This window comes from Pollicipes pollicipes, unplaced genomic scaffold, assembly GCF_011947565.3.
Source record: "Pollicipes pollicipes isolate AB1234 unplaced genomic scaffold, Ppol_2.1 Scaffold_6138;HRSCAF=7277_pilon_pilon_pilon, whole genome shotgun sequence".
Classification (NCBI taxonomy): domain Eukaryota; kingdom Metazoa; phylum Arthropoda; class Thecostraca; order Pollicipedomorpha; family Pollicipedidae; genus Pollicipes; species Pollicipes pollicipes.
In genome coordinates, this window is record NW_023596818.1 from 31152447 (window position 1) to 31178361 (window position 25915).

General features: G+C 59.8%; 1 protein-coding gene and 1 pseudogene across 1 annotated transcript; one reads left to right on the top strand and one right to left on the bottom strand.

Moving 5' to 3' along the window:
• Nucleotides 1–295: 295 nt before the first annotated feature.
• LOC119105916 (putative aarF domain-containing protein kinase 5) lies at nucleotides 296–13948 on the top strand (annotated as a pseudogene).
• Nucleotides 13949–15012: 1064 nt separating this feature from the next.
• On the bottom strand, nucleotides 15013–24389 carry LOC119105572 (uncharacterized). The gene is made up of 7 exons (XM_037229033.1): nucleotides 24356–24389; nucleotides 21246–21543; nucleotides 20477–20661; nucleotides 19603–19778; nucleotides 18857–19111; nucleotides 18191–18426; nucleotides 15013–15052 (listed from the first exon to the last, which is right to left on the bottom strand). The coding sequence occupies exons 1-7, from the start codon at nucleotides 24387–24389 to the stop codon at nucleotides 15013–15015; spliced, it is 1224 nt and encodes a 407-aa protein (XP_037084928.1).
• Nucleotides 24390–25915: the final 1526 nt, after the last annotated feature.

The following is a 25915-nucleotide window of genomic DNA, read 5'->3' on the forward strand; positions in this document are numbered from 1 at the left end:
TAGGTAGTAGTGCAACGAATTTTATCTCGTCACTGCCCATGCTACGCTATATGGTGAATTCAGCTATTGCGCGCTAGGCTTCCGAATATCAAAGCCAATCGTTGGCGATTTTTTTTAGAGGGGGGGGGGGCATCTGCGTCCCCCCTACCATAGACCGTCCTTGCGCCGGTGGCGGCCTGCCGTGACCTTGAATGACGCCCGGCGGCGCGGGGCTGCCAGCTCGCACAGCATGACGCCGCCGCCGCTGGCAGCGGGCACGCCCGCCGGCGGCGCCAGTCGGCTGCCGCCGCCGAGTGCGAGGGTACGGCAGGACGGTGCTGTGGAGCCCGGCGAGAGGGCGGCCGGGCTGACGGACCCGCCGAGGGCGAAGCGAAGTGACGAGGTGCGGCACGTGAGCAGCGTGAAGCGCGTGGGAGCACGGCTGTGAGTCGCTCGCACAGAGGACCGTTTGACGCACGTCGTGGTGGCCGGTCGGTGATACGTGGGCCACGTGACGCACATCTGCGCCATGTATCACTGTCGCCAGTTATTTTGTGTGTTATGTACGGGTGTGTTGGCGAAAGTTATCGCGCACGTGCCCGCATACGAATGCTGATTGGAACAGACCCATTCCAACTTCGTGGTTTGTTTGACATTTGCAAGTATTACCCGAGTGAGAGTCACCCTTTCAAGACGATCGCCGGCTTCACTGCCCGCCGCGTCAGCCCCACCAACGCCATCACGTCCCGCGGTTGGCTGAGCCGGCCACGGAGCTGGGCACGCACCTCCCGGAGTGCCGCCCGATGGGCCGTCTGTCTTACACCCGGCCGGCGAAACTGCTGGCTGGGCTTTGCAGCTCGCTCGTCTGCAGAGCTGGGAGCGTGCAGGCCGTCACCGGAGGCTTCCGCCTGCATCGCTTGTAACGCTAGCTGGGTGGGAAATACGACCTTAATGCCGGGGGTTTTGCTTGCGGTGCGTTACTGGCCTGTTGGAACGTGAGTGACTCGACACCATTTGCTCTGGTGCTGGATAGGGAGGGGAGGGGAGGAGAGCGATAAAGCCTGTCTAAAATGCGTTTGCCTATAAGACGACGCCTGTGTCATTTCAGAACACTGCCTGCTAGAATCTGTTACCAGCGTGGCAGAACGGCCATGGCGCTCCGTCGGTGGGCTCAGCTGGCAAGTTTGCCGCTGTCATGTCGACAGATGAGCACGGCGGCCGGCGCCCCGGCGCGGCGCTCTGTCGGCAGACTCCTCAAGTACAGCTTGGCTGGAGCGGCGGTAGGTGGCGTGGTAGTACCGGGCGTCTACTACGCCACCCTGGACGACATCGGGCGCCGCCAGTTCAGAGTCACGTACGAGGGCATCGGGCGCTTCGTTCGGTAAGGATCGGCTGCCGACGCGAGTTCGCCTGGCTCTTTCCCTACGCAGTACACGGCGTTTACCAAAAATACGGGCGGGGATGAATGGTTATGGAAACTGGCCCCACGGCTGTTCGTTTTCGAAGCTGCGGGCCGGTTTTTTATTCAGTGTTTCACAGCATCGAGGCGAAAAGACGGCAGTGCGGGTGTTGTGCGTGCATGTGATTCCGCCATGTGAGTCACCTCGTGAGTACGCCGTGCTGTCTCGCAGACACGGAGCCGCCTTCCGCCTCGGGTTAAACCTGTGGGAGTGCGCAGACCCCCGCGCTTGGCTCTTGGTGCAAGGCAATATTCCCCGGCCATGGTTGTATCAGAAGCCGTTACGTCAGTAGCGGGTGATTAATCTCGTGACCTCATGCTCCATTTACAGTGCATATGACGCCCCTCGCGATCGCGTCACGTGCTTTCCTGGTGCTGCCACCGCGTACTCGCCCGTCGTTCGTGGCGTTGCACGTGATGATCGTGGCGTCGCACGTGATGATCGTGGCGTCTCACGCGATGATCATAACGCCACACGTGATGATCGCTGCGTCTCACGCGATGATCATAACGTCTAACGCGGTGATCATAACGTCACACGTGAAGATCGTAACGTTACACGCGATGATCGTAACGTCAGATGGTGACGTCACACGTGACGGCAGGTCGGTGGTGACGGGCGCCACACATCTCGCTCGACTACTGGTGGTCGACACGCGGCATGGACGACACGTGCGAGGAGTACGAGAAAGCCATGTCTGGGCTGCCACCAGCGGTCGGCCCAGCGCATTCTCGTCGGCTTGCCTCAAGAACGGCGGCCTCTACGTCAAGCTTGGCCAAGGTCTGGTGTCCATGAACCACATCCTGCCCAAGGAGTACCTCAAACACGCTTAAGGTGGGTGGCAGGGGCTCCGTGGAGCGGGCCGGACCAGCTGCCACCGTCCGCCGACCATGTCATATTCATGCGAAGGAAGTAGCGGATAGCGGGCGGTTGTAGTCTACTTGAAACATTGCCTTGTTGTTTTGTGCCTCAAGCAGTACACTTTGTAGCGGAGTCCTTTTCCGATGATCAGCCGCGCGTCTTCCGCGCAAAAGACGGGCGTGCGCAGCGGCGCCAGGGGCGTTGTACGCGCCATCCGCGCGTCCGCTCTTTGCAGACCAAGGTCTGCGGGACGGCCGTGGTCCCAGGGAGTCAGCCAAGAGCCCGTGTCCTGGCCGTGCTGCAGGTGCTGCAGGACAGTGCCTGAACAGACGGGCCGATGAGGTGGGCCAGCTGTTCATGGAGGACTTCGGCCGATCGCACCTGGCACCTGTTCGCTGAGTTCGACCCGGAGCCCGTGGCGGCCCGCCAGCCTGGCGCAGGTGTTCAAGGCCAAGGACTCACAGTGCGAGCAGGTGAGAGTGGGCGGTGGCCGCCGGCGAAAACAGCCACAGATGCTGCATGATGCTCGTCCAGCCAACAGCCGGACGAGAACTTGCCGCAGCTTGGAAGACATGGTGAACGATGAGCGGACAAACGATGGCGCGTGGTGACATGCTTTACCGGTTTGCCTGAGAGGTTGGCGTCCAGTATGGGCAGCGGACAACACACGGTATTCGCTGCACGTGGCGAACACGATATCGTCCGCACTGTCGGCACGTTACCCTCCTCCAATCTCTGCCCCGAGGCGATCATCTGAGATGTGGGGTCGTGCTGTCGCCTGCCGCGCCCTCTGACAGCTGTTGTATGATGGTAGGGACAGTCGACAGTGTCACACGCAGGTACTGTTTGTGACGGTTGGGACAGTCGACAGTGTCACACGCAGGTACCAGTTGTGTGACGGTTGGGACAGTCGACAGTGTCACACGCAGGTACTGTTGTGTGACGGTTGGGACAGTCGACAGTGTCACACGCAGGTATTGTTGTGTGACGGTTGGGATAGTCGGCAGTGTCACACGCAGGTTTCATGGTTTGCGTATTTGATCACATCTTGCTTTAATACCTCCGTGTCCTTTAGCAGTCTTTTTTCCTCATCTCCTGCCACGCACCGTAAGCGCGCACGCACATCAAGCCTCAATGTTTTTTTTTCCGGAGATGACTGCTGACTGACCTCCCTGTCCTCTCCCTCGCTTCCACGATGCTATCCCTGCGCAATGGCCTTTTGCACAACGTACTGCATTGAACGGCATGCTAAACCAATGCCGCCGGCAGTGGTCCGTGGCGTTCGCTGCGCTGTCACGCGTCTGTAGAGCTGGCATAAGGCCAGCAAGCACTGGGTGACCCATGGTGTAGGCGTGTGACGCGTCAGCGAATGTGGCTCAGGAGGTACCGATCCGGTCACGACAGGCCCCGCCCCGTCCCGCCGGCAGGTGGCGGTGAAGGTGCAGTACATCGACCTGCAGGACCGCTTTCACGGCGACATCAGCACCATCGAGCTGTTGCTGGAGCTCATCTCCTGGATGCACCCCAAGTTCACGCTCAAATGGGTGATTGAAGGACCTGAAGAAGACGCTCGCCGAAGAGCTGGATTTCGTGAACGAAGCAAGGAACGCTGAGCGCTGCGCCAAGGACCTGGCCCACTTCAGCTTCGTGCACGTGCCCACAGTCCACTGGGAGAAGACGTCGCTGGTCAGTCCCCGGCGGCAGGGGCGCGAGGGGTGCGGTTCGCGGCTCCGCTGATCTGCGGGGGGGGGGGGGGGCGTCTGAGGCAGGATTAATTGAAGCTATGTTCTTTGCATGCTGCAGTGGCGCGAACCTTCTTTCGTAATGTTGACATGCATTGTGCTATGAATGTTACCGGCAGTCGCCTTTTTTAAGGCTGCGTCCTCGCGTGCGCGCAGGTTTTTAGCCTTTACCGACTGGCATGCATGCTGTTGACAGGACGCCCAGTTTGATAGCGATGTTTTGATTGGCACTGGGCATGGGCACGCGACGCTGTCACATCGCTGCTACAATGTTGCCATGATTGATGGTGCCGGTTCGCGAACGGGCTGTTCTGTCGGGCGGATCACGCAGCGGTGCGGGCGCCAGACGCCTGCGCAGTCTGTTTCGGAGGGCGGATCACGCAGCGTTGCGGGCGCCAGACGCCTGTGCAGTCTGCGTCGGACAGCGGATCACGCAGCGTTGCGGGCGCCAGACGCCTGTGCAGTCTGCGTCGGACAGCGGATCACGCAGCGGTGCGGGCGCCAGACGCCTGTGCAGTCTGCGCCGGATAGCGGACGCTTACATAGTTGGAGGGGACTTGAATTATCAGCTCCCTGTCCGACAGCATGTGCTAGCTGGCCATTCGGCCTTCGGCGGTGGGTCTTGACTGGGCCCTTCCCTCTTTGCTCATCACCTGGCGTGGCTGGCCGCTCTCCCCCTCCCCCCGTGATTCCTTGACTCTGCCCTCTGTGCTCATCAACGGATATTGGCTGGCCGCTCTTTTCCACCAGCGACTCATGACAGTCTACTTTGGTAATGCTAATGCTAATGCAGCTAATGTCGGCCGTCCGTTTTGTTCCCCCCCCCCCCCCCCCCCTTAAGACTGCTCTTGACGCTCTTGACTTTTTACTCGACTCGTCACTTTGCGCTCATCAGCGGGTGTCAGCTGAGCATCCTGTTTCCTTCCGGTGACTCCTCTTGACTCTCCTTCTGCACATATCAGCGGCTGTCCGCTGTGTTTCCCTCACTGACTGTTGACTCTCCGCTGTTGTTGACTCTCCGCTGTGCGTCCCGCCAGAGGGTGCTGACGGCCGAGTACATCGACGGCGTCAAATCAGTGACCGCGAGGGCATCGAGGCGCTGGGCCTGGACATCGCCGACCGTCGACACGAAGCTGATTCGCTCGTTCGCCGAGCAGATCTTCCACTCGGGCTTCGTGAACGCCGACCCCCACCCGGGCAACAGTGAGTGGGGGCCGCGCTCGCGCGCTCGGGCGGGCGCGCGGCGCTGGTGTCGTGTGCCCCTCACTCGTCAGCGTGCGCAGTCACGCTCGCGGGCTTGGACTGTTTGGCTGGATGCTTCGTTCCAGTGGGTGGGTCTGATGTGGGACAGTCGTATTGATGCGACGGTGATGCGCTGTGGCGGAACGAGCCATGTCACGCTTGAAACACGCCGGTCGTCGCTCTCCGCAGTGTGTTGCTCTCACTGTCGGATGTGTGACTGGTGGTATGCATGTGGCCGACCGTCTCCTCCGACCTTGTGGTGTGTCATGTGGCCGACCGTCTCTTCCAACCTCGTGGTGTGCATGTGGCCGGCTGTCTCCTCCAACCTTGTGGTGTGTCATGTGGCCGACCGTCTCCTCCAACCGTATGGTATGCCATGTGGCCGACCGTCTCCTCCAACCGTGTGGTATGCCATGTGGCCGACCGTCTCCTCCAACCGTGTGGTATATCATGTGGCCGACCGTCTCCTCCAACCGTGTGGTATGTCATGTGGCTGCCCGTCTCCTCCAGCCTTTTGGTGTGACATGTGTCCGACCGTCTCCTCCAACCTGTGGGTGTCATATGGCACGACCTGCTCCTCCAATCGTGGTGTGTCATGTGGCCGACCGTCTCCTCCAACCTTGTGGTATGTCATATGGCCGACCATCTCCTCCAACCTTTTGACTGATGATGCTCGCCATGTGACTGATGACATGCGCCGCGGGGCGAAGGGCTTCTGCGCTCTGCGCAAATAATCCCGGTGCGCCACATACAGGTCACGTCCAACTGTGCGACTCAACATGTTTCACTGCGTGATGTATGCCTTCTGTTGCATTGTCTATTGCGTCTGTTTTGGTTGGTACCCTCAGTTATGTGACACATGCCGTGCATCCGACCGCCGACGGCCGACGACCGATGTTTGACCCCCGCCTCCGCCGCGTCTAGTCCTGTCGCGGTGCGACCGGGACGGCTCCGACCGCCGACGGCCGACCCGACCCGGTGTTTGACCCCGCCTCCGCCGCCTCCAGTTCTGGTGCGGCGCGACCGGGACGGCCGGGCGGCAACTGTGCTGCTGGACCACGGCCTCTACCAGCGGCTCTCCGACAACGTGCGCACATCGCTCGCCAAACCTGTGGAAGGCCATCGTGCTCAACGACCACCCGAACATGGCGCGCTTCGCTAAACAGCTGGGCGTGTCAGGTGAGCGGCCGGCCGCGCGGCTCGCGGTACCAACACGAGACTTTGGCGTTGCAGAAGGAGACTCCCGCTGTGACGTCAGTGGGACGCAGCCGCGAAGCAGTGTCTCTAAACTAACCGAAACGGCGACGCCCGTTCACGGTGAGGTGGGGGTTAACTTTGTATAAGGACATCATATTCCAAATTTGCTTTGCATTCGTTTGGCGTATATTTGCCGGTTTTTTACGCGTGATGTGATGGTTTGCGTTTTAAATGATCGTAAGCATGTCAGCGATCATGTTGTATCTCTCATAAAGTATTGGGTGCTGAATGCAGTCATGCTATTGGCTTTTTCTCAGATTATGAGTGTTATGTATGCTTGCCACTTTTCCACCTGGATGACAGCATATTAACGCCTTGTTCGCAAACTAGGGATTCAATGCCGTGTTGTAATGACGTCACTTAGACCTATGTCTGACCGCGGATAGCCTTGCGACTGCGTGAGGGTAAAGGGCCTTCTGTAGCTAAGAGCCGCCGTATGTGAGAGAGACTCCGTCGTTGGAGCTGAGGGGTCGCTGCCCTGGCCATGTTGCCGGAGCCGGTGGCCTGGACCGCAGTAGACTGGGCTCTGTCTGAGTATGGTACGGAGAGGAGCGATGTCGCGTTGTCCTTGGGCTAGCAGGCTCCGCGTAAGATCTGGGCAAATGGGGACACCCAAACGCTGTGCAGCTCGGTGAGGAGGGCTGAATGAGGGGACTCAGTATGTGCACTGTAGTCTGCAATGACTGGGCGGTGGTCACTTTGTTATGACCGCTCGGTTTATGGTGCCGTCAATCATGGGAGGTCGGGCGGGGATTACAAGGAGGAAGATGCCTGCGCCGGACATAGGTCATCTCAAGACATTTTGCTGCTTATGGCATGCCACTCCTGTCGTTTTCGGAGTAAGAAACTGGACGGGCGTGCGTCTGCATCGAGAGGACAGGGGTAGACGGAGATCTCACCTCCAAACTGGGTACAGGGGCAGACGGAGACCTCACCTCCAAACACGGGACAGGAACAGACGGAGACCTCACCTCCAAACAGAGGACAGGAGCAGACGGAGACCTCACCTCCAAACAGGGTACAGGGGCAGACGGAGATCTCACCTCCAAACTGGGTACAGGGCAGACGGAGACCTCACCTCCAAACTGGGTACAGGGGCAGACGGAGATCTCACCTCCAAACTGGGTACAGGGGCAGACGGAGACCTCACCTCCAAACACGGGACAGGGGCAGACGGAGATCTCACCTCCAAACAGGGTACAGGGGCAGACGGAGACCTCACCTCCAAACACGGGACAGGAACAGACGGAGAGCTCACCTCCAAACAGAGGACAGGAGCAGACGGAGACCTCACCTCCGAACAAGGGACAGGAACAGACGGAGATCTCACCTCCAAACAGGGTACAGGGGCAGACGGAGACCTCACCTCCGAACAAGGGACAGGAACAGACGGAGATCTCACCTCCAAACAGGGCACAGGGGTAGACGGAGACCTCACCTCCAAAAGGGGACAGGAACAGACGGAGAGCTCACCTCCAAACGGGGGCCAGTGGTAGACGGAGACCTCATCTCCAAACAGAGGACAGGGGCAGACGGAGACCTCACCGCCAAACAGAGGACAGGAGCAGACGGAGACCTCACCTCCAAACAAGGGACAGGAACAGACGGAGACCTCACCTCCAAACTGGGTACAGGGGCAGACGGAGACCTCACCTCCAAACAGAGGACAGGGGCAGACGGAGACCTCACCTCCAAACTGGGTACAAGGGCAGACGGAGACCTCACCTCCAAACAAGGGACAGGAACAGACGGAGACCCCACCTCCAAACAGGGGACAGGGGCAAGCAGAGACCTCACCTCCAAACAGGGGACAGGGGCAGACGGAGACCTCACCTCCAAACAGGGGACAGGAGCAGGAGACCTCACCTCCAAACAGCAGTATGCATGTGATGGCGTCTGCCGCAGGGTAGAGACTGGGTTCCGTTGTGTCTGAGATCATTCACGACCGGTGGTTATATCGAATATGAGCGGACGGATCGTGCAAAGATCATGCCGATTACGTCACTTTGATATCATAACATCAGCCTGAGCGTGGTCACACCGACCGTGTGAGGTCGCTAATCACGATCCACCACGATCATTAGTCACGTGGTGTCCGTTGGATGGTGATCAGGGCGATCACGTGACATCCCGTGCGAGTGAGACGCCTGCTGGGCCGTGACCGTGACGTGACGCCGTGACGGGGCGGCTCGGACTGGACCAGGCCGGGCGGAGTCCAGACCGGCCGCCCGCACCGCCGGGGCGGCAGCTGGACGGTGAGTGTGCCCCTGTCTGCAGACGAGTACCGCTTCTTCTGCATGTTCGTGGCGCAGAAGTACGTCGCGCCGCCGGCCGGCTCCAAACAGGAGAATGAGTTCCTCGGCAAGGCGCGGCCCCGAAGGCTTTTGACCGCAACGCCTGGAAGACCATGTCCAAAGAAGACCGGGGCCGCCATGCAGAAGCGCTGGGAGAACGCCCGCGAACGCATGCGCGAAGCCTTCAACAACATCCCCAATGAGATATTTTTGGTGTGAGGTACGCTGGGCACATACCTAGTCTCCGGGGGGGGGGGGTGGTAGGTAATTGTTCACAGGGAGGAAGTCCCGTGCAAGGCGTCCGTTCGTGGACAGACCTGGGACATATTGCCCATGGGGAAGCCCCTGACTCGGGTACCAGGTTGACAGGTAGGCCCGGCACACCACAGACGGAGCATAGGCGTCCCGCGCCTGCGCAAGCGCGCGCCCGGTGGGGCGGCCCACTCTCCCTCCCTACCTTTGACCCAGGCAGCGCCCGCGCCTGCCCCCAGACTACCGCCTGCTGGCTGATTCGCAACTGACCCAGCGGCTGGTGCCGGCGCCGCCGGGGCGCCGACGGCCAGCGGCGACTTCTTCGCGCTGTTCTGGGACGCCGCGGCCCGCGCCTGGCCGCCCAGCCCGCTCACCCCCGAGCTGACGGCGTGGGGTCACCGACCTGCACTTCCGCGTCTGGGACACGGTCCGCGCGCTGCCGCCCCTCGCTTGGCGCTGATCATGCGGTCAGTGGAGCCGGCGGCCGTCCGTCTCGCACGCTGCAGTCTGCAGTCGTCGCACAGGCCGTCCGGTCTGTCCCGCGGACTGCAGTCTCGCCGAGAGACTGCGTCCGCCCGCGTGAGAGGTCGTGCGCGAGAATCGGTGACGCTGCGGTCCGTCTCTTGCGACTACTGTCTGCTGTGTGAAATGCTGCTGCAGCGGCCGCTGCCGCGGCGGGCGGCGGGCGCGGCGCTGCACGCGCTGCGCCACGCCGCCGCCGGCGATCTCGAAGTACATGCGGCGCCAGGCGGCCGAGCGGTTCGATCAGATCTCGGCCGCGCTGGCGGCCGCCTGCCGCGCTCCGTCCTGCTGGTCATCAGGTGGGTGGCGCGCGCGGCGGCAGGAGCCGGCCGCTGCCGCCGGCCGCCGCCGGGCGGCGTCACCGGCGGCGGCAACAGCGGCGTTACCGGCGGAGGCGGTGCCGGGTCGGGGTCTCGCTAGGCCTCCGGTGAACGCTGGTGAATGCGGATGCTCCGGCGGACCACTGACCGCGTGCGGTGTACAGGACGGCGGCTAGAGCGCCGCACGTCAGGCGGCGGGCGCTGGGCGGCGCCCGGCAGTGTACAGGCCACGGAGACGGATTGGCGACCCAGTGCAGCGTACGGGGCTCTGCGACGGGTCACTGTACTATGTACGGGCCAGGGAGCCGGGCGGCCACCGGCTTCTCTTCTCTCGATGGACTGTGCTTCTTCGGCTTACACTGCACATTCTGATGCACGATAGCTAGGAGGACGAGATGTGAGTGGTGTCATGCTCGTCACCCGACGTCACCTCCCATCGGCTGAATCCGTTGGCTGTCGGCGATCGCTTCGTTGCTTCCACGAATGCCCCTGCTAACAACAGCACGATGCGCTCCAGCCAGCCGGTGAGAGCAGGCTGTCGGCTGCGGCTCACCCCTGCGCAGCTGGCGCCGGCTGTGCAGAAAATCAGGCCGGCGCACGCGGGCTCGCCGTCTGGCATGGGCGCCGCTGGAGCCTCTCGTGACCCACCTCCATTTGGTACAGCATGCCGGGGCTGTGCTCAGCTGGCCGAACCCGACAGCTATCCGGCTGGACTAGTGCCTTTTAATCAAGCACTCGGTGCCCGTAAGCTCTCGAAAATTGGCCTGTCGTCTGAGCTCTCCGCTCCCGCCCGGCGCGGTCTGCCGGTCTGATAATAGCGGTCCGCTTCCCGCCCGTGTGCCGCCGTCCGTCCAGCTGGAGCCCCCTATCCACATGGAGCTAGCCCTCCGCCGTCTGTCCGCTTGACGCTTGCCGTCCGTCTGGAGCTAGCTTTCCGCCGTCTGTTGTTCTGAAGCCGTCTGCTCGTTTGGAGCCGCGTGACGGCCCGGCGCCACCTGTCCGTCCGCTGGCGTCCGCCGGCGTCCGCCGGCTGTCCGTCCGCCCGCCGTCTGCCTTCCGTCCGTCGGACAACCTGCCGGCCGGTCGCCGTCGGACTGCCGACAGCTGCCTGCCAGCCGTCCGTCGCCAGCTGTCCGCCAGCCATCTGCCGTCTGGCGTCGCCTGTCCGCCGCTGGCGCCGCCTGTCTGTGTGCCGTCAGCTGTCTGCCAGCTGTTCGCCGCCCGGCGCCGTTGTCTGCCGCCTGTCGCCGCCTGTCCGCCTGCCGCCTGGCGCCGCCTGTCCGTCTGCCCGCCGTCGCGCACGCGCCGGCTGCTTGGCCGAAGCCGCCTACGGTCCTCCAATGACGCCCTGTGTCATCTGTGCTCTCGCCCACGACACCCACTTACGGCTATAGTTCTGGCAACACCTTTATGCTTTGGCCTCATGCTCTGCAATGCTTATATCCCACTGACGTGGAAATTGTATGGTAATTCTGTGAACTGGACTAGTCCGGCTCAGTTTCTCCTTGCACTCAGCGCCAATGAAAGCAAAGTATCGCTATTTCCTCGCACTCGGCGCCTTTTCATTACGCTTGCTTGCCACACTGACCTCTGAAACCCGGCTAAGCAAACCGCATGTGTCCAGTCCTAGTATGTCGGTAGCATGTTTGCATGGATGGGCGTGTGGGTGCGGGATTGGCTTGGTCTTGTGTGCGCTGAGAGCCAGGACCCAGATTCTACGGTCATCCACGTCAATTGATGACACTTCAAACAACGTAGCCCCGTGTACTGCTACTTTTCACTTAGACTTGCCCTGGCATTCGAGTAGCCGTAGAAGCCGTGTCCTGCATATTGTCGCTATTGCTGTCACGCGCATGATGCATGTTCGCTTGTCGAGATTCTACCTTAGTGGTTTGCTGCTTCGAGGAGGGGCTGTCGCGGCGTGTCCCCCGGCCCGCCTCCGCTGGCTCACCGTCCCTGACGCGCTGCTTTGTGCTGCGCTCCCCCCTCCCCCCTCCACCCCAACCCCACCCACCCCCTCGCCCCACACACGCTGGCTGCTTGAGACCGGAGTTATGCCCGGTGGCTGGAGAGACCCAGAGCCGCGCGTCGTAGCCGCGCACCCCTGCATCCCGCGCTGTGGGCGGAGAGCCTCCACCGCGTCAAACCACACTTATCACGAGTGATCGACTCTGCACATTAAGCAGCCGCTGCTTGTAACTGCCCGGATCTTCTGCTCCTTGCGTCAGTTAATGCAAGCATTCAGTCTGGCTGTTGTGGAATGGCCTTTGCACTGACGGCCCCCTCAAATCCATTGCCTTCCTCCTTTCCCACAGGTCCTTGAGCGCTGTCCTCTCACCGGTCCCACTCATGACCGTCCTGACACATGTTTCTGCACACTCATCCAGTGGACAGGGTTACCCCGCGTCCGTCCAGCGAGGCCGGTAGTTGGAGTCGCTTCAGCGGGCATAGTTAACAGGGGGGGGGGGGGGGCAAAGAGGACACGACAGAACTGCACCTGGGAAGTGACCGGTGTTTCCTAGTCAGTGGGTGGGAGCCGGTAATAGAGAGAGGGCCTCTGTAGCCGGGGGTGGGTAGATAGCGCTGCATGAAGTAACAACTACACTGTACTTAGGCGCTTTGCCGTGACAGCTTAAGCTCTGTAAAACAACCGTCCCGAAATGGCTTCAGTTTGCTTTGCAGAGAGGTGCATTACTACGCGAGCAGTACTCGGCTTTTGTGCCTATACACACCTGTATATGCCTGTCGCCTGTAGCGCGCCTGTGGGTCCCACGCTTCCAGGTCCTGGCAACTTTTAACTCAAGGGTATGGAAAATCCTGGACTGTGGACTATGAACGTAACCGAACCGATCCGCGCGCGCTGTGGGGCAGCCCGTGGCCATAGCGTGCCGTGCGGGCAGCGGCCGGCCGTCGCCGCCGCGTGACCCCTGCCCTCCCGGCGCCGGCAGGAACATGAACCTGATCCGCGCCATCACGGCCGAGCATGGCAGCCAGGTGGACCGGTACCGGCTGATGGCTCGCAGCGCCACGCAGGGCGCCTTCCGCGTGGAGGGCGGTGGCCTGCGCTCCCAGCTGGCCGGCTACTGGCAGCGACTCGTCTTCGACTGGCGGCTGTTGTGAGTGGCGCGGCCGGCCGGCCGGTCCGGCAGCGCCTCCCGTGGGCGCCCCCTCCCCCCCCCCCCCCCCCTGCACCTGGCGGTCTTCGTTTCTGTACGGGCATCGCGAGTGTGCCGTTAACGGAATGCTCAACGCGGATTTGGAAAAAACTTATTTTAGTAATTTATCACATTGCGGTATGTCTTCCCAGTCTAATCGTCAATATGACAATAAAGTAGATGCCGTGCACAGTGTGGAGCGGCGGTTCCCTGCACGTCAGCCCTGTTACACAGTACACTGACCGTCGTCTCGTCTGTCACAGCGTGGACTCTGTGAAGCTATGGGCCGTCCGTCACACCTTCCGCCTGCTGGCGCTGCTGGGCAAGGCCCCGCCGGAGATGAGTCGCATGGTGGACCAGCTGTAGCCGCCGGCCATCCGCGTCCCCGTCCCCGTCCACGGCGGCAGCGCGCCGCCGCCGCCCCTCCCTGCGTCACGTGACGGCTGCTCGGCGAGATGGACAGAACCACGTGAAGCTCCGGTGGATGTTCACCACTCACGCCCTGCGACACCGGCCGCCTGTCTCGTCTGGAGAGGGCAACAGATGGCGGATGGCCGACGCCGGCTTCGGTGCGCCGTCGTCAGCCGGCCGCCGCTCATGCCGCGTGTAGAAGGCAATAGGATGCGTTGTACCTGTACTTGGGGATAGATGACCATTAGCGTCCGAGGTGTTCCTGACCTTCGTGGGGACGACTGACGCCCGAGGTGCTCCTGGCCTTCGTGGGGACGACTGACGCCCGAGATGCTCCTGGCCTTCGTGGTGACGACTGACCCCCGAGGTGCTCCTGGCCTTCGTGGGGATGACTGACCCCCGAGGTGCTCCTGGCCTTCGTGGTGACGACTGACGCCCGAGGTGCTCCTGGCCTTCGTGGTGACGACTGACCCCCGAGGTGCTCCTGGCCTTCGTGGTGACGACTGACGCCTGAGGTGCTCCTGCCCTTCGTGGGGACGACTGACCTCCGAGGTGCTCCTACCCTTCGTGGGGACGACTGACCCCCGAGGTGCTCCTGGCCTTCGTGGTGACGACTGACGCCCGAGGTGCTCCTGGCCTTCGTGGTGACGATTGACCCCCGAGGTGCTCCTGGCCTTCGTGGTGACAACTGACGCCCGAGGTGCTCCTGGCCTTCGTGGGGGCGACTGACGCCCGAGGTGCTCCTGCCCTTCGTGGGGACGACTGACGCCCGAGGTGCTCCTGGCCTTCGCGTGGACGATTGACGCCCGAGGTGCTCCTGGCCTTCGTGGTGACGCTGACGCCGAGGTGCTCCTGGCCTTCGTGGTGACGACTGACGCCCGAGGTGCTCCTGGCCTTCGTGGGGACGACTGACGCCCGAGGTGCCCCTGGCCTTCGTGGTGACGACTGACGCCCGAGGTGCCCTGGCCTTCGTGGTGACGACTGACGCCCGAGGTGCTCCTGCCTTCGCGTGGACGATTGACGCCCGAGGTGCTCCTGGCCTTCGTGGTGACGGCTGACGCCCGAGGTGCTCCTGCCTTCGTGGTGACGACTGACGCCCGAGGTGCTCCTGGCCTTCGGGGACGACTGACGCCCGAGGTGCTCCTGGCCTTCGTGGTGACAATAGACGCCCGAGGTGCTCCTGGCCTTCGTGGTGACGACTGACCCCCGAGGTGCTCCTGGCCTTCGTGGTGACGACTGACCTCCGAGGTGCTCCTGCCCTTCGTGGTGACAATAGACGCCCGAGGTGCTCCTGGCCTTCGTGGTGACGGCTGACGCCCGAGGTGCTCGTGACGCTCCGGGCAAGTGTGTACTTAACCCACGGTTGTCGGATGCGGAGCTCTGCCGGGCCAGTAGGTCTGCCGGCCATGTTTGGTACTCGCCTGGCGTGTTGGCAGCTCTGTACCACTGCCCTCGCGTGGCGGCTGGGCCAAGGTAGGTAGGCAGATTTTGCCGCTCAATCACGGGCTGCTCTGAGGTTAGATACGGACGTACGGGTGCTCCGGTGGTCGGCTGCGTCTGGCGGCGGGCCAGACGCGGGGTGCGTGCTGTCGGCCAGTTTTGCAATCGGGAATCGTGGTGCCTCGCTGATCGTCGCCCAACAGTATTGTTAATTTTCTTGTTTTGAGCGCTCCGAGAAACGTGTGCGTGCGAGGTTTTTAAGCCTGCACTGCCTTTTAAGGTTGGCATATGGCCAACCTGTATGTCCCGCTGAAGATACGTTTTTGGTATTACTTTTTGGGAATCAATTTGTATACCTCATTGTATTTTCTGCCCTTTGAAATGTTCAAAGGCGTTCTCTGCACTCCGAAATAGACAACGTTTTGTGACTTCGTTGCGTTCCACTGATCCACTTTTCTGGAATGCGAGTGCTGAAACGACAGCTGCTGATCAGCGTAGTTGCGGTGATGCCTTCTACGTGACGCTTGTCCCTGGCTAAGCATATATGGGCGCGTTGCTGACGCTTAAGCTCTGGCTTGTGTCGTTACGAGATGATAGTTTCTTTGTTGTTGATAATCCGGTATCGTAACCGTCCTACCCATAACACATATTGCAATTTTGTCACATTCGATGACATTCAGCGCAACAGAAAGAGATCGGGCAATGGAGAGGAAAAGGACGGAAATGAAAAACTGCGTAGCGAGACTTGGAATTTTGTAAATTCATTGCACTTCAATGAATTCCAAGTCATCAAAACTTGCCACGCGGCCAGGATAGCAATGCTCGCCACTGGCTAAAGAGTGCAAGCATATCGTTTTCCCCCTTAAATTTCAGTGGACCCGTCCTGCACATAGGAAACCCACGTGATCAAGACATTTCATAAATTCACGAGGGCGGCATGCAAAGCGCGTGGAAAACAGTGGGTGCCCCACGGAAGGCCATACAAGGCCGACATCGCACTCAGTTTATCGACAGAAGGCCTTAGATGATTCAGAGGAAGCGCCATCAGGTGCATAAAAATTATCATGGAAAATTGGAGGTCTCGCCGGACCAGGAGAAGTTTCCGATTAGAAAGAGTTGAGGTCCCATATGTACCTGATGCGCGATTTTGAAAAAGCGGAAGAAATTCGTGGACTTTTCTAGATTTTTAGATGGGAGGATGGAATGGAAAGCTCCAGATTTGCTTAGGTATCTAAATTTGTTTTCCCCTTACCCCTGAGGAAAGTTAACAGTGCTGTCCGTGCGCTTCACTGCTTTACAATACATACACCAGCTTTTGTTCGCGGTTTTCGTCGTCTTCAGCTGCATCATTGTATTGAGGTCACGGAGTTATGCGTGGGCTTTATCGCCCACGTAACTTGTCCCCATGAGTGTGCGCTGGCCATCTCAGACACTTGGACACGCATTTATGGTGCATTAACTCTGTTGACCACACCAAAGAATAAATAGTTGGTCGTGGGTCTCTCAGCAGATTTTCTTAGGCTCATGCTGGAACGTACGTTATGATAATTATTTGGGCCGTACGTCTAACGACCTGCCAGGGACGTTAAGACATGAGTTGGCAGACAACTACCAATGTGCTGTAACGTGTCCCGCTGTATTCGCCGAAAGGATTCGTGTTCGCCCCGCCTCCGCCCGCGTCATCCGTGAGTGACCGCACCTCCGCCCACGTCATCCGTGAGTGACCGCACCTCCGGCCGCGGCATCCGTGAGTGACCGCACCTCCGCCCGCGCCATCCGTGAGTGACCGCACCTACGGCCGCGTCATCCGTGAGTAACCGCACCTACGGCTGCGGCATCCGTGAGTGACCGCACCTCCGTCCGCGTCATCCGTGAGTGACCACACCTCCGGTCGCGGCATCCGTGAATGACCGCACCTCCGCCCGCGTCATCCGTGAGTGACCGCACCTACGGCCGCGTCATCCGTGAGTGCCGTGAGTGACCACACCTCCGGCTGCGGCATCCGTGAGTGACCACACCTCCGGCCGCGTCATCCGTGAATGACCGCTCCTCCGGCCACGTTGTCCTTGAGTGACCGCACCTCCGACCGCGTTATCCGTGAGTGAATCCGTGAGTGACCACACCTCCGGCCGCGTTATCCGTGAGTGACCGCACCTCCGGTCGCGTCATCCGTGAGTGACCGCACCTCCGGCCGCGGCATCCGTGAGTGACCACACCTCTGGCCACGTCATCCGTGAGTGACCGCCCCTCCAGCCACGTCATCCTTGAGTGACCGCACCTCCGACCGCGTTATCCGTTAGTGAATCCGTGGGTGACCACACCTCCGGCCGCGTCATCCGTGAGTGACCGCACCTCCGGCCGCGTCATCCGTGAGTGACTGAGGCCGCCCATCCTACGTGCGCTGGAGATAACATTCTCAGATACGACACGAGTTTATTGGCTATAATGTATGGGACCATAACACGAACAAGCGAGTCCGTGCCGAACGCTGGCCACCACTATTCCCTCCGCTCCAAACCGTGACTATGACACTAACTAACCCCCCTCCCCCCATCCCACCCTCGTCCCCCCTCAAATTGGTTGCCGCCCCTTGGCCAGAACCTCACCAGAAGTAAGCCAGCAGCGCACGACCAACGGAAACATCCGTCTGATCGCGATGCGCTGCGAGCCGACATGTAACGTTAGGACGGTGTTACAATGTGAGTGCTCCCACGTTCCTTATGGATGATAATGAGGTCAATACGCTAAGAGTGATTAGGAAGTTATCCGATGACTGATCGGGCGCGCGTGATCCGAATGACGTCACGTGTCAGCGCAATGGTGGTGATGTGCCGTCTGCCCGAATCTGCTAGACTCGAACAAGGGCACGTAACGCGCTGGACTAACGAACTAGCGATATCCACCGCAAGTGTCGTTGCTACACATTGACGAACCGGCTCCAACGGCATACATGCTCAGCAGAGCGAGTTAAATACACCAATACACGACACGTGTAGCCGTACGGTGAGTACCTCCAGCTTCAGTACTACCGTCCTTCACACGGCATCACACGATCCGTACCGGGCACCCCGCGTCGCGAGGTCATCCAGCACGGAACAGCCACCCATCCCTCCTCTCACGCCACAACACCGACAACACGATCTCTGGTACCTGAACACCACGGATAATAAACATCTGAGTGCCGGCGTGTCGCCAGCGGACGGGCGGCCGCGACGCTAGCGCCGCCACGCGGCCGCCGTCGGCGATCGGCGCCGCCTGGTGGCCGCCTCCTGAACCAGCTGCTCGAGCGAGGCGGCCGCCGGCCGGCCGACGCGCCCACGGAACCACACGGTAATGGGCAGGTTCTGGCAGCCGCGGTAGCTCTTGTTGAGCTCGGCGGCCGTCAGCGCCGGCGTGATGTCGCAGGGCGCGCCGAACAGCGTCAGCGCCGGCGGCACCTCCGGGCCGGAGGCGCTCTCCGGGTGCGAGCGGAATACGGCTGACCGCAGCGACTGCCGAGCGGGGGCGCCGTGGTCAGACGAGGCTGGGCTGGCGCGGCGTCCGCGCGGAACAACACGTCGCGGCCGAAGAAGCCAGGTGCAGCCCCCGGCGCCGTTAGACTGGTGTGCTTGTCGCATAACCGAGCAGCAAACACGCAACAATGGCAGATTTAAATCAACTATAAGAGGCAATGGCATAGAAGAATGCATCAGCAGTAACTAGACTTTGAGCTTGGAGCGAGCCATATTTACAGGTCACAAGAGAAACACGTCATAAGGTGCGCTCGAGAGCAAACGTAGCACACAGCCATCCAAGCATTCACCTGACTCATTCAATCCAAATCAGCCAGGCTCTCCCACCGGAACCAAAGGTTCTCGTCCTCCTCCCCAAGTCACAGAGCCCACGAAGCGCAGCCTCCACCCGTCCAGCAGCGCCACACACCTTGCTGATATGTGAGGTGCAGGCGCGCGAGTGGTTGGTGGCGCTCCACACGCGCGTGAACTCGCCGCCCCAGCTGTACTCGTCGGCGCTGCCGGCGCTCGCCACCTGCACGTTGGCGTGGTTGGGCGAGTTGGCTATGGCGCGCACCACGCGGCCAGAGAAGCTCTGGTCGACGAGCAGGAGCACCTGGCGCGCGGCGCACGACTCCAGGTCCGAGAGCAGCTCCGAGACACGGTACCGCTCGTGGTGCGACGCCTGTGGGGGGGGGGGGGGGGCTGAGCTGGGTGGCGACCACGGAACGCGGTAGAGGTGGGGCAGTACTACATATATCTGCACAGGACCGCGTCCCGTCTCTGCACTGAAATATCAGGGGCTTAGAATTCGAGACATCCGTTGCTCACACACGTTTTTTGTAATACAACTCGCTTTGCTACACTGAACAGCCGTCTACGAGTGTGTCTGTTGTAATCCACTGACATGTCCGTCTCACTTTACCTGTGTTTGTGTTATTGTGATGGTTGTCGGTGTTCACATTCGTGTCTGTGTAAGCGTCACTGGCGTTTCTTCTGTAATACGCCGGTGTGTCTTTTACTTAGTTAGTGCCAGTAGCCATGTCAGTGCCAACATCAGTCAGCGTCAGTGTCAGAACCAGAGCCAGTATCAGCACCATAGCCAGTGTCGGCGTCAGACTCAGCCTCAGTGTCAGACTCGCTGTCAGAGCGTCACCGACGCGCGGGTCGACTCACGATGCCGTCACCGTCAGCGTCCCAGAGCAGCGCCGACCCGTCGTTGGCCGCCGGCGAGTTCAGGTACACCACCAGCGAGTCGACGCAGTGCGGCTCGGCGCACATCTTCCGCAGGTGGTAGCGCAGACCCAGCTTCATCGCCGACGCGTGCAGATAGGTGCGCGGGTAGGCTTCATCTGCGGGCGCCGGCCGTGGGCGTGACGCACCACACCGTGACGTGACGGGTGACGATGACGCGATGGTTGATTTCTCAGGGCGCGGTGTGTGCGGAATGCTAGGGGGCGGGGCGTGGTGGCACCGCGGTTATTGCGACGGAACTACGTAGTGCGGTGTTGATGCCGCAACGGATGAAGCGGAGAGTGTGCATACACACACACACGCTCACGTTCGCGGCCATCCTCGAGCGGAGAGTGTGCATACACATACACATACGCTCACGCTCGCGGCCTTCCTCGAGCGGAGAGTGTGCATCACACACACACGCTCACGCTCGCAGCCATCCTCGAGCGGAGAGGTGCATACACACACACACACGCTCACGCTCGCAGCCATCCTCGAGCGGAGAGTGTGCATACACACACACGCTCACGTTCGCGGCCAACCTCGAGCGGAGATTGTGCATACACACACACACGCTCACGCTCGTGGCCATCCTCGGTCTAGTTAACCAAAAATACTCCATAGTCCGGTATTTGTGGCTTAGCTTACAGAGAACGAGGCTCACCACCCCAAAGGGAACGACATCCAGAGTAAGAGCCACAATGTGTAAAAGGCACGCCTTGCTCACTTGCGGGCGTCAAGTGCACTGTTTGCCACGCACCAACAGACGGACACCATGCCACAGTGACATTATGCCTCGTTCTGACCCACTCACCGCTGCCATCCGGGTTGTCGTGGCCGTTGGCGAAGAACACCTTGATGTTGTGCTTGTGGAAGCCGGTGTGGTGCAGCATGCGGTACATGTGCAGCATGTTGATCCTGCTGCGCTGGTCGCTGTGCAGCCGGTTCCAGCCGCCAGACAGCAGCACGGCCTGGTCGCACGTCTCGAAGAGGCGGCACCTGCGGGCAGCGGCCGGGTCAAGAGGGTTAGAGGCCGGGTCAGGAGGGGTGGCTGCGGGGCCAGCAGGGCGACGGCAGGGTCAGCGAGGTGGCTGCCGGGTCAGGAAGGGAGGATGCCGGGTCAAGAGAGGTGGCTGCCGGGTCAGAGTGAAGGAGGCCGGGTCAGGAGGGGCGGCGGCAGAGTTAGGAGGAGCGGCGGCCGGATCAGGAGGGGCGGTGGCCGGGTCAGGAGGGAGGGGGGGGGGGGAGGGCACGCCGGGCGTAGCTGCGTGGTCACGAGACGGAAACATGAATGTCATCAGTCATCACAAGGCGCATTTCACGACAAAGGGGATTTCTGTTGGCAGGCTCGACCGCCTTCGCTGAGGTTCAGGAAGGTGTATTAGCACCCAGCCTCAGTGTGACTCGGTAGGCCTGCCAGGTGAAACAAAAGCTTCACTGAACCAGACCGGAAATCGTTTTCCCGACAACACCTATGGAGGGACCGGGCTAGCAGCTTCCCTCCTTCGTCGTGATTACCACCAGATGTCTCTCCCCTTTCCCAGGCCTTACACCTCTCATGTCACTTGGTCTCGCCACACAACCTGGTCTCCACGAAGTGGGTCGTGTCACAGCGGTGGTGGTTGTCACTGCTCGGGTCGCAGAGCAGTGTACTGGTCTCCGCCAGGGGGCGCAGGCGCGGACACAGCCCGAATCCGGGCAGCGGCCGACACGTCAGCAGATTCGCCGGGCCGCCGCTAGGTGGCAGCGCCGGCGGCCGCACGCGCACCTCCGGCAGGAAGTTGAGCTGGCAGCGGACGGCCACGTCGTCCAGGTGGTACTGCGTCTCAAGCTTGTTGAGGCAGCGCGTCTTGACGGCTCGCGAGATGCACTCGCCCGTTTCTGGCGGAGGAAGGAGCGAGGTTACAAGATGCACTCGCCCGTCTCTGGCGGAGGAAGGAGCGAGGTTACAAGATGCACTCGCACGTCTCTGGCGGAGGAAGGAGCGAGAGGTTACACAAGATGCACTTGCCCGTCCCTGGCGGAGGAAGGAGCGAGGAATAGTACTTATGAAAAACTCCCGCCCGTCTCCAGTGGGGGGGGGGGGGGCGGGGGTTACGCGAGTAAGTCGTAGTGGTGGCGAGAAGGACTGCAAGAAATTGGTGATGAGATGAGCTCATTAACGAGGGACACTTCAGGAAGGTAGCGATGATAAGAGCGTCGATTCTACGACATCGTGACATAACGCTTGCTACTCAAAAGCTAGCAACCTGCGTGTCCGTTGGTTTAGACTAGTAGGTACTAAAAGTCGACGGGGTTCTTGACACCGACAGCTCTCTGCTCTTACGACATTTGCAAACGCAACCATGAGTAATACAGGGCGCCCAAAGGCGTGTAGTACGAAATGGAAGCTTCAGACGGTTCAGAAGGCGCAAAAATTATCCAGTTTCTACCATATAGTGTCAACACATGTCCAACGTCAACCAAGCGCGAAGTGTTGCTACCGGGCATTACGAGCGTTGTTTAGGCCCGCCATGTACAATCATGTAAATGTACGCTCATGTGTGTAACATAGGTGGTTGTAAGGTTCATTGACATGCCTGTATATAACATAGAATGAATCCGCACGTTCCACCTCGTATACCACATCCACATGACCCGCAGCCCTCGCGCGTTGGCGGCTACCCCTCTGATTTCTGGTTTTCAGAATGTCTGCTGAGCCGTTCCGTGCAGCGTTGCGGTATCTCAGCAGCTGCCTGGTCTCACAACACATCTCCGTATGTTCAACATGCCTGCTGAGTCGTTCCGTTCAGAGCTACGGTATGCCAGCAGCTGCCTCATCTCCCAGCATATCTCCATATGCTCAGAACGTCTCCTGGGGCGCCCTCGTGCAGCGCTGCGATATGTCAGCACCTGCCTGGTCTCCCAATCATCTCCGTGTGTTCATATCTGCTGAGCCGTTCCGTTCAGAGCTGCGGTACGCCAGCAGCTGCCTCATCTCCCAAAACATTTCCATATGCTCAGAACGTCTTCCGAGGCGCCCCGTCAGCGCTGCGATATGTCAGCAGCTGCCTCATCCCCCAGCATGTCTCCGTAATGTTTTGAAGCCAAAACTTCTCCACTTCAAATAAGTGAGCTCTGACTTATCCTGTCCTCGTGACTGGCACGAAGGAAATAAGTGATTTGGGGCATCACGAAATTAATCAACCTTACTTGTCTACGTAAACGGACTGCTGTACCTTTTTATCAATTGTAGAGAAGGTCTGCGCATCAAATTAGGTAAGCTTGGACTAACGCAAACGTTTCGAGAAAACGGTTGGGAAAGAAGGAATCAGCTGTCGACCCGCCGCCGAGCAGGCGGAAGTTGGCGCTGCAAGTGTCCCGAGTACGGAGTAGGTGCCATATCGGGGCCGTGGGTATGGAGGCAAAATAAGTAAACGCAGGAATACGTGGGTAGCCCTTGTCAGGAATATACATGGAAATGATCAGTGATGACGTCATGGCCTTCCAAAAACTATGACCGACGGCCGGGGGCTTCAGCTCCGTCCCTTCGAGGAGCGCGACGCTTCAGGCGTGAGGATGACGACATTGTCGGCCGCTCAGGTCGGGAGCGTGTGCTGCGCTGTCTTTCGGGAACACGGCCGTCCGGACCCGCCCAGGGCACCCCACGTCATGCTGTTCCGCGGAGTCATTCATAAATGTCCAAGAAACGAGAGTGTTGATTTTCTGATGTGATGTTCAGGCTTCCTCTTAGAGACGGTACGCACGGTTCGCCGGCCGCACTGAAGCGAGGCCACCCGTCAACCCCGACACATACCGTGCCGCTGCGTCGGGGGCAGAGGCGGCGGCGGGGGCGGCGGCGGGGCAGGCGCACACCCACGTAACCGTCCGCCAACAATGAGGGTGTCGGCCGTGCCACCGCCCGCGTCCCTGCATGGTGCTTCGACGTTCGCCGCCCACAGCCCAGCGACTGTGGATGCCGGATCAAGCGCCCTTCAAAGGGGCCGCCTGACATACGACCCACCCCTGCAGCGCCAGCGTACAACCGCCGCCTCCCGCAATGGAAGCAATCCGAACTAGGATCGCCGGAGCTGCAATGTCGGTGTGCGTCGGAGGCGCACCGGCCGCCTCGCTCGCCGCTCCGCCCGGTCGCCGCCGGCCGGCGCGGATAATATACATCGGTGACTAATTGTCCGTAAAACTTCAAAGGAGCCGCCGCGCCGCGATTACCTTATTACGCGGGTATGCGCCAACGGTACGCATGGCGGCCCGCGAGCGCCGGCCGGGCCTCGCCAGCTCGGCTTTCACGAGACCCGCCGAGAGACCCCGCCGGTGCAACGCACGCGCACAGCTGCCCGCAGCGCAAAAAACGCGTGCAGATCGCCGATGAATGGTCGGCGCCGTTTCAAGTCGGGAGCGCGCACGGCGGCGCGCGCGCTCGCCGGCCGGCTGCGGCCCGGCGGCACGCGTTTTTCCCACGGCGAGGGGCGGCGGACATCAAAGGCGCCGCCGCTCGTGTCCGTCCGACGCCTGCCCCTCAGAAATTACACAAATTTAGCATAGAAATTGCAATAAAATTACTAAAATTATCCTTACACGCCGGGATGAAACCGATGCGCGACCTAATGTACCAGAAGAGACGGGCGGCAACTTCAAAGGAAGTCCCGCGCGTGACACCTGCGATTGAGGCGGCGGGCCGGCATTCAACGCAGACCTAGCTCGCCCAGGTAGAACGGCGCTTCCCTCATTAGATACGGAGTAGAAATCCCCCATACATAATTTCAAAACCCCTTTGTTTCAATTAAAGACGAATGAAGATCCCACCGGATCAGTAAGTACCCGTTAAAGAGAGGGACTTCGCTAAAAATTCATTAAGGGTGGCGGCCCCACAGGCTTGCGGCTCCTCCAACCAACAGCGCCGATCGCCTATTGCCAGCACTGACGAGGGGCTAATCGTCGATCTCATGCCCAAACACAGCCGAAAAACAGCCGCATGAAACACTGCGACACACCGCTCTAGGTGCTTACGACAGATACTCGGCGCCGCTGGCGAGGATGGCGCTTGCATGTAAGTACTAGATGATCGCTGCCGCCCATTCTGGTGAGACGGCACGAGCAGGTTCGTCACCTGGTGGGGTTCTCGGAATAGCCACCAGCTCAGCGCTGTTTGTAAAGTTGCATGTAAATACATCCAGGAATTTGGTAATATAATTCAGGAGTACAGAGCACGAATACGGGTACAGAATATACCATGGCTGTTCTGGTATTTGAACACGGTGGGTCGGCATACGTTATCATAAACTGTTTGCAAAGTCATTGGTAATGAAGTATAGTTATTTCATCACATGCTAGGTGTCTTGCCAGTTCTTTATGGCATAATGAATTGTGAGTGGAAGAAACAGCTGCCGTCGGTGACGACATTTTAGTTTATAAGAGTGGTCCGAAAGCATCACGTTTTTCCATGATAATGACCTTTCCATCGCTCGTGCAAACGATCGCACAGATAGGTCGCTGTCCTCCCAAAAAGCTCCCAGTACTTAGGGCATCAAACGAAGGGTCACTGGACGTAGACGATCCGTTGGGAACTTATACGAGTAGTCATAAGCTTGGCGGAAAAGAACACGGACAACGGGAGTGAGCTAACACGAACAGCAATGATTTGACTACTGGATACACACATTGGTTCAAGGGACGTGATGCCACAAAGACCATCAGAGCAAATAGAGGCGCGCTTTTTTCATTCCAATCGAGTGTCATTATGTGACATTAAGTTTAGGTGACCTACAAAAGTACCTACATACGTCGGCGTGTATGCATGTCGAAAACACCACGTGGCTTGAGCCCGAGCCACAGTGTGTGAGTCGCCCGTGTTATCGCGCATGCAGGCTGCAATCATGGTGCTGCTTGAAGTGAATTTAACGTGGCAAACATCCGCTAGATCACATGTTAGAAGAGCGGGCGGCGTATTCACCACGATTAATCTGAGTTCCTGATTGGATGTGCTTTTAAATAGAGCAAAGCATTGCTTTCTGCATAGAGCTTTAATAGAACGGCCGGATGCGACTTGCTGCAGTTTCTTCCGAGGAAGGCAAGGCCAGGTGGATATAATCAAAACTTTTCCATTCATCCGGTTGCGTCCGAGTTTAACCGTCGCATCTAAAGGCAGTGTCCGTTGTAACCAACTCTAATGCGTCATAATGAATATGCTGACACCTACGCTTAGTTTGAAGCTTCAAGATGATATCCTGATTGCCAACACACAGAACAACAGCTT